We start from the raw sequence: 11,867 nt of genomic DNA on the forward strand, positions 1-11,867 counted from the left end.
TGCATTAAGAACAAATGTCTTCTCTGCAGCCTGATCCTGCTGGACCCTCAGACCTATTGAAAGGAATCTAACAATTTTCTTCCTTTATCCCCATGATTGGTTGAGAGAAAAGTAAGACTTTCTACCACCAAGGTTGTGTTTTCACTGCAGCTCCATTTCCAGCCTGTGTTCAGCTGCGGAGTGGATGAGTGCAGAGATGTGGAGTTGGGGCGTTTATTTCCAGTTTCTGGGCTGAGGTACTGCTGTGGATTGTTACCGGAGGACTAGGAGCTAATGGCCTGTGCAAATCAGCATGTTTCCAATTCCATGCTAACAGAGCAGTAAATTTTGGAGTTCACTGACCTACAGTGGGCATCAGATGACCTAGAAAATGGAGCCAAATGCCTCTACTCCCGAGGCATGTTCCAAAATGAGTTCTAACCTCCATTTCTGGAATGTCAGGTGATGGGGAGGAAAGGATGGATTGCCCGTGAGGAAACAAGAAGTAGCTTTCAACCTTGTGACTTTGTTTTACTAGGAGACCCTCCAAATAAAGAGAAAGGTGGAGTATTCACAATATTGATATACACAAATCCCTTCAGATAAATGTGAATTTAGATGCTTGCAATATTCCAGCATACTTGAAAATCCCTTCCCGCAGTCATCGCAAACGTGAGGAAATATTTTAGTATGCTCAATAGCAACATGCCTGTTAACATTTGTATGAAGTCTGCTCCGAAAACCACATACTTGACACACAAAGAAGTTTTTACATTTGTCAAAGGTAATTTTGCTTAAGAGGCTATACTGTCCGTGCTCTCCATTGTTAAACTTATCACTCAATTCTATCAGTTTACATGCGTGCTCATTTACCACATGGCTATGCAAGTCTTCTGGATCATTCGTTTCATGTTCACAGAACTGACACAAGTACTGTTCATCAAACTGTGCTCCTGGAAATGTAGGTAGAGCTCACTGCTGGAGGAGAATTGCACGTCACACTGCTCACACCAGTACAGGTGATCGCTAAAGTGGATGTCTGCAATGTGCTGACTGAGGTTCTCAAAAATCACGGTCTTATCGTCACAGTATTTGCAGATGTAAGGGTCCTCTTCATGGAGCTTGGCATGCTCGATCAGAAGCATGTTGGTAGAGAAACTTTCCTTGCACACTCGACACACGTTTGAGTCAGTACGTTTATGTTTCAGGATCATATGCTGCTTTAAATCAGAAAAATATTTACTGTTGAATTCACAAAGCTCACACTTATAGAGGCCACTGCTATTAGTCTCAGCAAAGGCCATTTCTGCTGGGCAGTCACATTCAAAGCCTGGCTCTTGTCCAGGATTTTACAGAGTTTAGCCGGTGGCTCTTCATCAGTTTGGTCTTGGAGGCTTTCAGAGGAATTGTTTTCTGTCTCTATGTCGTAATCCTCAGAAATTGCATGCACTTCCATGGCAATTGGAACATCTTCGGAGGTGTGAACATCTGTAGGACTCTCCTCTTGAGTTTGCTGGTGGACTGATTCAGGTGAGTCACATTCTTCATCACAGATTTCAAAATCAGCAGATTTTTCTGAAAAAAAAAACTATTATATTACTATTACTAAATAAAACCTACTAGATAGATACAACAGTTCAAAAAATGGTTATGGTATATGCTGTTTTTTTCATTGCAGCATACAAAATATGCCAATGCTATTAATTAGTTTCCCAGCCTGCAGAAAAGGCAGTGTGGTTTAGAATTCAAAGTGTAGGACTGAGAACCAGGTAGCTCTGTTTTCTGTTTCCTCCCTTGATTCTATCTGCAAATTTTGGCAAGTCATTTGATGTCTTGGTATCTTTGTCATCAAAATATTTTAAGTCTTAGACTGGAGATGTAGTTGAGCACCTGCCTAGCTCGCCTGCCCTGAGTTCAAACCTCAGTTCTGCTCCCCCCTACCAAAAGTAAAAATATTTTAAGTCTTGCTGTCTCATAGATCAGACTTGAACAATGATCAGGAAAAATTCCATTGGCTTGATCTTTAATTCTGCTTACTCTAGAGTCATCTGAGTATTAAGAAGGGTGTGAAATCTTTCTTTTCTTTTTATTGAGGATACTCATCCATCTTCTCAATTTAGCATAATCCTTAATACTGGAGTGATGGAAAAGGAATGACTTGGCAAGGCCGGTGTTTAAGTGGCATCTCTAAGAACTCGAGATAGTTAAGTTGGCATGTGAAGATGGGTTCCTGATTTCCACATCAGATATGGAAAATAAAATACACCAGAAAGGAATGAAGGGATCACAGCCAGAGCTAGTAAAATGTGGGCTCATGACTAGCTGGCATTCATTCAGACACTCAGTAAGTTTGTATCAAGCATCCGAGATGTGAGACACAGCACCATGTGCTAAACTGAAAATTGATGAGACATTATCCATTGTTCCTAAAAGCACGTTCTCTTAGGGGAGGTAGAAATCAATAATCCCTGGAATGTATACACCTAATCAAAAGTAAAATTCAGAAAGCTGTCTTTGGTCATCATTCCCTTTTCCTTTCTATTTCCCTCAGGGTCTTGTTCCCAGATAGCTGTTAGAATCTTCCCCATGAGGTCATCTGCCCTTCTTTAAAAATATTTTTTGTTGGTAGTAAAAGTAAAATATGTTCATCAAAAACAATTCAGAGAACACAGGATATAAATGAAAATAGCAATCACTCATAATCTCATTATCTGGGACAAAGTTTGCTCATGTTTTGGTGTTTAGTTATCCATACACATTTCTCTGCATATCCATCTATCATCTAGTTTACAGAAATTATGTATACATATTGTTTTCTCCACTTAATAGATCATGGACTGTTTCCATGGCATTAACACAGATCTACATCCTTAAACAGCTTATTCAGCCATTGTGTGGCTGAATAGCTATTTGTTTAACCTGAACTTTGCAGCTGGGGATACTTCAAGGCTGTTTTCTAAGCATGCATATTCAGAAAGTCCACTCTGTGTGATGTTATGGAATCAGAGGAACTTGTCAAAAGAACAAGAACAAAAAGATACAATATATTATTTATTTCAAAAAGCAATTTCAGGAATGAGAGAGTTAAAAGGAAGTAAAAAAGAAATGGAAGATGAAATTTTGTTTTTATTTTATTGCAGATGAAATATAATTTCTTGCAAATGAGAGTTGACCATTTTATTCTTTTAACCCTAGGACAATGTCTAAAACTAATTAGGGCAAAGAATCAAAGTTTCTGCAAGAGTACTCTCCACCCACTGTTTATGAACCTGTAATAAGTATACTGAAGAACAGGCGCTTCCTGGCAAGTTGACTATTGGGGTGTCAGTTAAGGAGGGAGTCCACTGATCTGTTCTTCCATTGATAAGGGAGTTAGAAGTTCAGTGTGGCTCATGGATACCGAAGTGTACAGGAATAATGACCCTGACACATGAGAAGGCAGGAAATTGTGCAGGGCTGTTCTGAACCTGGTTGGTAGTAAATGGGTTGGAGTTTTTGGAATATGAAAGGGGACATGGTAGTCCCATGGGATAAGCAGTTAGGATTATAAAAATAGCTTGTGCCTGGCTGGCTTGAAAAACCAAGAGAAAGTGCAAACTGAGGTGTGCTGAGAAAGAGGTGGATGTCTGCCTCCAGAGGACTGCGATGTTGGAGGAAACTATGAAGAGCAAGAAGAGGCGGAAGAGCAGGGTGTCTACCCCATGGCTGAACTGCACCCATAGCTCCACCAAGTGCTGCTTCCAGGCCTCAAGTTCCTACCATGCCCTTGCTGATTCATGGCACCTGAATCAGCTAAAGTTCTTCCTCTCTGGGGACTGCACTTTCCTCACCAAGCCTTCTGGCTCCTTCAGATCTGTGGAGGGTGACAGAGACTCAGTGCTGGGCTGAGAAGTTCACCTGGGGAGGGAAGGGCACAGGAAGGGAGGTAGGAGCAGAGAAGGGCAGGATGGGAAGAGGAAGTGGACAGTGCTGAGTTCCCTCACCAGGCAGGTGGGTGGGGGTGCACCCTGGGTCCTGATTCCCTTGCAGGGTGCAGGGAGGCAGCATTTCCTTGAACTGGTGCAGTGCAGCAGCAGGATGTGGAGTCCCCGAGGCATGGGTGGGGACAGCGGGTAGGTGATGAAGATGGTCTCCAGCAGGCTGGCCACCATCAGGGACAGACACAGGGCAAAGTAGACACCTATGGGCAGAGCAAATTATAAATAAACCTGGACTGATTCATCTCTAAACCTTCTTCAGTTTCTTTCTCAATCCAGGGTTTCCCCCAGAAGCCCTTCTGTCCTTAAGTGAAGCACCAGTCAGTTCTCCTGGCTCCTCCCTGTCCCCTGCTGCCTTTGCTTCTGTAGAAAGTGGGTGGGCTGTACTCATGGGGTTGCCGCTGATGGGGAATAAGTCATTCATCATGACCAGGAAGACACTGTAGCCCAGCAGGTGGTTCATCTTGAATGGGGCACAAGTCGAGATTTTCCTGTTCTGCTAACAGGTAGAGATTGAGGACATGGATGGTCACCAGAAAGCCATTGGACACCAGGAGATATATGACAAAGGGGTTGAGCCTGTGCCTGATGGCCACCTGTTTAAAGAATGGAGATTGTGGTACATAAATTGATGCCAGAAGACTCAAGTTGGATACTGGACTAGCTAATCCTTGCCAATATACTGGTAAGCTGGATATGGGACAATCTCTTTAGGCAGCACACAAGTATTTAATTGTGCCCTTCCTTGAAAGTGCCACCTATTTGTCATCTAATTTTTATTTTGAAGCTGCCAGCAACACAATGACTGTAGAATTTTTCAGGGCCATTAGGGCCCTTGGATCCATGAAATAGTTGCCTGCTCCATGCCAACCAGTAGTTCTTACACCAGCCAGCTGCTTCTCCCTCTGTGGGGATGGGGAGGGTGGGGCGCTCTTGAGGGCTTGAGGATACTGCTTCAGGGCAGTTAGGTGAGGGGGAGTAGGTGCTTCACCTTCTGGAGTTTCTTACTTCTAAAGAGTCTTAGATCAAGAACATCGCTGAGCACCTGGGATCAGAGGTCAGACTGGGAGCTAGAACATGATATGGTCACACAAGTTCTAACCATGGCATCTTTGCAATGGCCTCAGGAGCTCCCTCTCTCCTTGAGTCTGAATGATGCTTCCAGAGAAATCTGTTATCTTGTCCTTATTCGTGTCGAATTGCATGCTATCCACTGCAAGAAGGCTGGTCAGCTCAGGTCAGAGAGGTTTCCAAGCCTACTTTCCACAAAACTTGATTCTTCCCCCACTGAGCTTCTTCAATATATTTTCATTTCAGTCCTTTTTAAAGCAAGGCACTCAGGTTTTCTCAGAAGTGGGCACCAGGACTAGCAATTCATATGTGTGTGGGTTGCACCACTGATTTTTGTGGTTGTTGTTAAAAACAATAGTGAGTCGGGGTCATTATGGGAATATTAGATATGACTCAAACATGAGTCAAGAACTTCTGGAGCCAGTCCTATTTTCCTTCTCAATTCCCCAGTTTGTGTGATCTTGCCTTAATGGAATGAAACTTGAGCAGTTCAACACTTTTATAATTACATGCATGCCCATTATAATTAGTTTATTCAAATCTGCCACATGCTGTCTGGTGGAATATAGTTACAGTAAGCTGATTTGAGTGTGTTAGCCATTAAAATTAAAAGATTTGAGCCAAAAATTATAGGTGGGCAACTGCTCAGGGTTATGTGGCCTCATTTGATGCAAGGGCCATCCAAGATGTAAAGCCCTGATTCTTAACCTTGTACACATTAGCATCACCTGGGGAGATATAAAAACTAAATGAAATTGGAATCTCTGAGGTGGTGTGCAACTATTGGTACTTTTAAAAAGCTGTAGTAGGCAGACAGAGTTGAGAAACTGTGACCTCAAATCTTCCCTAAAAATACCTACACCATTTAGACATCTTCCTCTTAATCTTAAACAGCTCTTAAAATGTATCACCTTTACCTGTGTAGAGCAAAGAACTGAGGGTAAAGGTACAGTTTCTTTTGTCAGAAGGGAAGTAGAATATGTCCAGGTTACAGATGCTGGTTACTCCTATTTTCGTAACTGTATTTGACTTGACCTTCACTGCTGACATAGGCAAGTAGTTGATCCACATTCGTGCTGTTTGGGAAAGTGAAGGTACTCCATCAGCTTCTGTCTCCATTTCCAGGTCTCCTCTTGGGTTCTTTCTCTCATGTCCCTTTACATTGCCTCTTCTACTCCTTACTGTTTTGTGGAGGTCAATGGTGGAAATTGTGCCCTTGTCTGACTCTTGGTGGTCCTGTGCACTGCAGGGGGCTGTTTTCTGCAGATGGGGCTTCATACTGGTGTCTGCTAGCCCAGACACATGCTTCCATGATGAAGATGTCAGGTTTTTAGCTGAGATAGTGAGTTTTTTGAGGTCACTACGCACTTCTGGGTTCCAGTAGAGGAAAGGATTGTCACACATCTGCAATCAGTGAAGTGAGAAACATAATTGTGATTATGTTCAGGCAGCCCTCTTGCCATCTCATTCTTCTCTAAACCCTAATCCTCCACTCCTGGTTATGTCCCTAACAACTACAGCCTATCTCACTATTTGTCCTCAGTAAAGGATGGATCTGGCAGATTTTGCATGAGAAGAAAAAAAAACAGGAAAAGAATAGAGTGCTGCCAGTACTTAAGGGCATTTAAAAAAAAAAAACAGGAACATCTTGTTTTGTTTTTGTAGGACTGGGATTTGAACTCATGGCTTTGTACTTGCAAAGCAGACACTCTACCACTGGAGCCACACCTCCAGTCCATTTTGCTCTGGTTATTTTGGAGATGGGGGTCTGGTGAACTATTTTCCCAGGCTGGCCTGGAACTTTCAGCCACCTGATCTCAGCCTCTCAAGTAACTAGGACTACAGATGTGAGCCTCAGGTTCCCAATGGCCTAAACCCACATGGAGTCAGAAGTGCACCATATTGGCCTGCAGCACATGGCCACTTTAGGGGGTTGTCATTTCTACTTTCTTAAGTTGCCCAGGATATTTGCCAAGTCTAAATGGAGCTATTTTGTACCAGAAAGATTTATATCTTGGGTACAGGTTTGGACTAGAAAACTTTTAAGTAACTTCTAACTCCTCAAATTTAAAATTATAATTGGAAGTGGGAAAGGAATTGTTGAGTCTGCCTTACTGTCTATCCACAGGATAGACTGCATTCTGATAAAGAAATTCTCATCCAGGATTATTCGTGCAAAAGATTTAGGACATGCCTGCTTCATATTCTCACCATTATTCGCTAACTTATTGGGCAGGCATAGTTCCAGATGTTGGACTATCTTTTCCTTATCACTTGTGTCTAGGGGCAGTTCAGATTCTAGTTGACACACAGACCACTTCTTTCTGGAGCACCACAGAAAGGATGGGACTTGAAGACAAATGCTTCCTAAAAACAAAAAAAAATCACTACAGCACCATTTTTCTCCATCCTCCCCATTCCATGAGAAAACTGTCAAATTTGTGCAAAATCCATTTGGATTTTCAACATTTCAGCAAAATGTTGAATTTACAGGACAGAGCATCCTTGTGCCATATTCGAAACTATGGAAAAGATGGAGACACCAAGTGCTCACTTCCAGAATGGCAGACAGGGTGCAGGAGATGTCGACATGAGTGGGGGTGATGTAGTTGAAGTCTGAATGCAAGGCCTCTGGTAAAATGTAGCCTGGAAAGCAGCAGAGCCCACTCTGTGCTGTTCAAGCCTTTGAAGCTATTTGTGAATGTGTAGAGAGCAGAGGCCCTGTGAGCGAAGGCCTCAGTTTCTAGGGCTGGAGGAGCAGCTCTGCAGGAAGACAAAATAGAGGAGCAGCAGAGTCCTCTTCCTGGGTCATACTTCCAGACTGAAGCCCTTCCTGCTAGTGTTGGGAAGGATGGGCTGTGTTGGTAGGCAAAGGATAGCAGTTGATGTGGTAAGCCAAGTACTCGATTCTTATTCGTATTGTTTCCTTCTCATGCAAAATCTTCCCAAATCTGTATGCAAACTTGGTCTTAGCACGATGGCCAAGTGCAGTTTAGTGAGTCCTTTGTTTTGTTTTGTTTTTTTGGCGGTACCGTGGTTTGAATTCAGGAAACTCATGCTTGCTAGGTAGACACTTTACCTTGAGCCACTCTACCAGCCCCCTTTTTTGTGCTAGATACTTTTGAGATAGGGTCTCATGAACTATTCTGAACCATGATCCTCCTGATCTCTGCCTCTTTAGTAGCTAGGAGTACAGGTGTGAGCAGTGAGTCCTTTATTGTAGCTATGACAAGCCTCTGGCTCCACCTACTAGTGGCATCACTTAGCACTGCCCTAAAACGTGTAGTCCAGGTTACTTAGAAATCTTCTCTAATATTTCTCTTCCTAACTCCTAGGGACTTCTGTGTATGGAAGGCAAGAACTAATTTATCCAGAGGATAAGAAAATAAAAGACTGCCTTTCCTGGGTAGACTCAGGAAATTTCTGGAGGGTATTCCGAATGGGTACTTACCTTAGTGTCTACCTTGGTGCTATGCATTTATTCTCTTTCACATTTAGTGGCTCAGACATTCTATGGGTTATTTCCAGTAACAGGAATCTTGAAGTGACAGCACTGAGCATACATCCTATGTCCAATCACAAAGAACTACCCACTTGGGTAGTTCCTGAGCAGGATCTTTGCCCCGTTACCATCTTAGTAACCTTTTTTTCTGCCTCATTCTTTAGATTTCCATCTTTTTTCTATAATGTTGAAGGTATATTTGCAGATAGGGAACAAATGTCCTCTCATGGAAGCAAAGTATCTACTCCTTTTACCTCAAATAGATCCTTCCCTCAGTGTTTTTGTTAATACTTGCAAGCATGTTTAAAGCCAGTAGGAAAGTACAGGACAGAGGGCTACAATATATGTTCCTGCTCTTAATACCATATTAGTGCTCATAAATACTGTATCCAGGTGAAAAGAGACAAGGAGTAGGGTAAGTGTTGGACAGGACACAGGAAGTCAATGAAAGGATAGAATCGGAGGAGCATGCAATGGAACCATCTGGAAAGTCCCTATGTGGGCAGAACTAGAGAAAATCTGTATGTACTCATCAGTGAAACATCTGTCACCAAAAAGAAATTCAAGAGGTGGACATTATAGAGGAATAGTTGGTATGTTAACTCTGAATGTTCAGGTGCCAACAGGATGTCCTGCAGAGCACCATTTGGGTCTTTCCTGACCTTGTCCTGTCTTACTGGGAAGCAGAAAGCTGACAGTGAGGCAGAGGAGGAATCCCCCATAGCAGACCACCCCTTCCATCCTCCTTTTTTGGTCTTTTCTCTGGACACTGATAAGAAACTCCTTCCAACCCCGGCCCATAAACACAAAAAATCTTTGAGCTTAAAGGGAGCTCACACCACATCTTGGTTCCTGGTTTTGAATACTGCTCATGTCAGGTGACCATTCTCTAGTGAGCTGTGGCCAGAGGTCACAGCAGCGCCTGCTTTGCCCCTGCCCAGGTATGTCTTCCAGGCCTCCAAGTGGGCACACAGTTGGGCCAAGACTAGAGAAGAAGAATCCTATTTGGCAGCTCTGTACTGAGATGAATAACAAAATAACTTGCTTTAATAAGAGCGTGTGGGCAAGGGAAATAAGGTTTCTATCTTCCAAGACCATGGAATCTGAAGATTTGGAAAGACAGCAGTATTCAGTGATTTGGTTATGAATAGTAAAGTGTCTTACAGCTTTTTTTGGCATTGGGGATAATTCCAAATACCAAATGATAAAGCTTGCTTCATACCCTCATTATCTATTGTCTATGTTTTTCCAATAGCTTCTCACTAGATTTCCTCTTTCCAGTCTCTCCACCTTCTGATGCATTCTTACCAAACCAAGTTCTCCATTTCAGTTTTTATGATGTGCTTAATAGGAGTCATAAAATGAACATAGCAAAGCTCTTTTTAACACCTTTCTGTTGTCAGAAATGTCACATGTTACCATAAACTGGTAATTCTAGCCAAGATCAATATTAGTGGCATGTGTTAATATTGTGTCATATTTGCATTAAAAACAATTAAACTGGATGGGTAAATTGGAATATTTTTATATTAAGTATCTTAGTTACACTGCCAGAAAGACGTAGACATTTTTTCCTTGCAGAAAGGGGGAAGGGTCAGACCTAGAATATAAAAGAAACTTTGTTCAGAATGGAAGATCATGGCTGCCCTAAATAGAAAATGCTGAGACAGGCAAGAATGACTTAGAGGCCCGAAGTAGGTAAGCACAGAAGAGAGGGCTGCAATATGTTCCATTTGAGATTTGCCATATCTGCAGTCCCTGAGCCCTACCAGCTTTGTAAGTAATTTCTTTCCTGCTTTGGAAACTTGGCCAGCCTAAGGCAGAAGTTGAAGGGAAAGGATGAAATGGAGAAAGAGAAGAAGAAAGGTAGAAGGGAGAAGGAGAGTTGTTGCAAACCCTGCTCCAGGTTTAGGGTTCCTTTATGTGACTTGAAAGGGTTTATCCAGGAGGTGAGTTAGCATTTAGCAGCATGAGGCACTGGCTAGTCCAAGAACGAAGCTGTTAGGAGAGCTCAATGGAGCACCTGGCCTACTGCAGATGCTTTCCAAACTGGGAAGACAGGTGACCCAATCCACAGTGCACTTTTAAGCAAGTCAAACAAAGGTGTGCCAGTGGACAGATTTGGAAGGTCATGCATGGCATTAGCCCACCCAAGAAGTAAATGGAAACAAATGAGATTTTAAGCCTGACAGAGCAGCAAAGTATACCCTAAGACCTTTGATTTTAGATGAGAATACAAGGCAGAGATTTGGGAGAGCAGAACTCCTGGAAAAATGGGCTATTACCTGAAGAGTGGCTTTTTGCTTCAAAGGAAGGGCCTGGGGGCTGAGTATGACTGAATAATCAGGCAGAGATTGAGCACAGGTCTGTCCTTTAGATTGCACCCATTAGGTCATCTGGGACCAAAGTACTGCTATGTCTGTGTCCACTGAACACACCCTTGGGGTGTTGACTCTGGCTGACAGAGTGAAGGACTTCTGAGGAAGAAATGCTGGAGAGTTCCATAGGTAGGTTGGGGTGCCGACCTGGGGTTGAATCCCTGCTGAAAGGTTCCTGCAGACAGTTGATGTACATCTTGCTTTTGTTGAGACTGACTGAAAAACCGGAGTAGGCCTAGGTCTATAGGTTGGGCTTACAAGCATATTCAACTGCCAGGAGATGGAGACAATGGAGGAACGAGAAATAAGGCAGCCAGGCAAGGACTCACAGCCTTTCTGGTTTCTACTCTGCGTTCTAGAATCTCAGGTGCTATTGCTATTGCTGCCACTGCTGAGGACAGTTGACATATTGAACACCTCACCATGTTCCAGGCATTGAGAAGTGTCTATGTAGAAAAAGGAATAGAGCCAACTAAATAAAAAGAAGACAATTTGGCTTTGTATTTACTGACCGTAGTTTAGAAGATACTAAATTTGAGGAAAACATAAAATCTGACATTAGCCAAAAGAATTAGACACAATTCTTAATCATCTTGACAAAAAACCTAAGATGATGAATTAAAGACTATTTTCAAATAAAGCAATCAAATTATAGTGCTTAACATAACCTGGGTTCCATATTTATAATAGTTACAGTTTATAACAAGCTATGAGTCATAGTTTTTTTTAAAGGAAATGGCAGAGTACAAAGACAATCTAAGAATGGGAGAAAATATTTGCAAGCCATATATCTGGTAAGAGATTACTATCCAAAATATATAAGGAACTCCTGACATTAAATAGCAAAAAAGCCCCAAATAATCAAATTCAAAAATGGGCAAAGGGAGCAGAGATAGTAGCACCTGCCTGCAATCTCAGCTTCTCCAGAGGTGAAGGTAGGAAGATGGCAGTCTAAGGCCT

At 42.5% G+C, this 11,867-nt stretch overlaps 1 protein-coding gene and 1 pseudogene across 1 annotated transcript; both read right to left on the bottom strand.

Annotated features, from left to right (window-relative positions):
• Window positions 1-363: 363 nt before the first annotated feature.
• Window positions 364-2,086, bottom strand: LOC109694102 (zinc finger protein 639-like; annotated as a pseudogene).
• A 1,273-nt stretch (window positions 2,087-3,359) lies between these two features.
• On the bottom strand, window positions 3,360-11,103 carry LOC109694103 (5-hydroxytryptamine receptor 3C-like). Its single transcript, XM_074075236.1, is given in 13 exon segments — window positions 3,360-3,734; window positions 3,810-3,832; window positions 3,963-4,007; window positions 4,010-4,159; window positions 4,344-4,431; window positions 4,433-4,552; window positions 4,841-4,947; window positions 5,059-5,169; window positions 5,945-6,032; window positions 6,034-6,103; window positions 6,253-6,431; window positions 7,582-7,673; window positions 10,968-11,103. Coding segments are annotated over 13 exon segments (1,584 nt in total).
• Window positions 11,104-11,867: the final 764 nt, after the last annotated feature.

Source organism: Castor canadensis, chromosome 5 (assembly GCF_047511655.1).
Source record: "Castor canadensis chromosome 5, mCasCan1.hap1v2, whole genome shotgun sequence".
NCBI classification, from domain to species: Eukaryota; Metazoa; Chordata; class Mammalia; order Rodentia; family Castoridae; genus Castor; species Castor canadensis.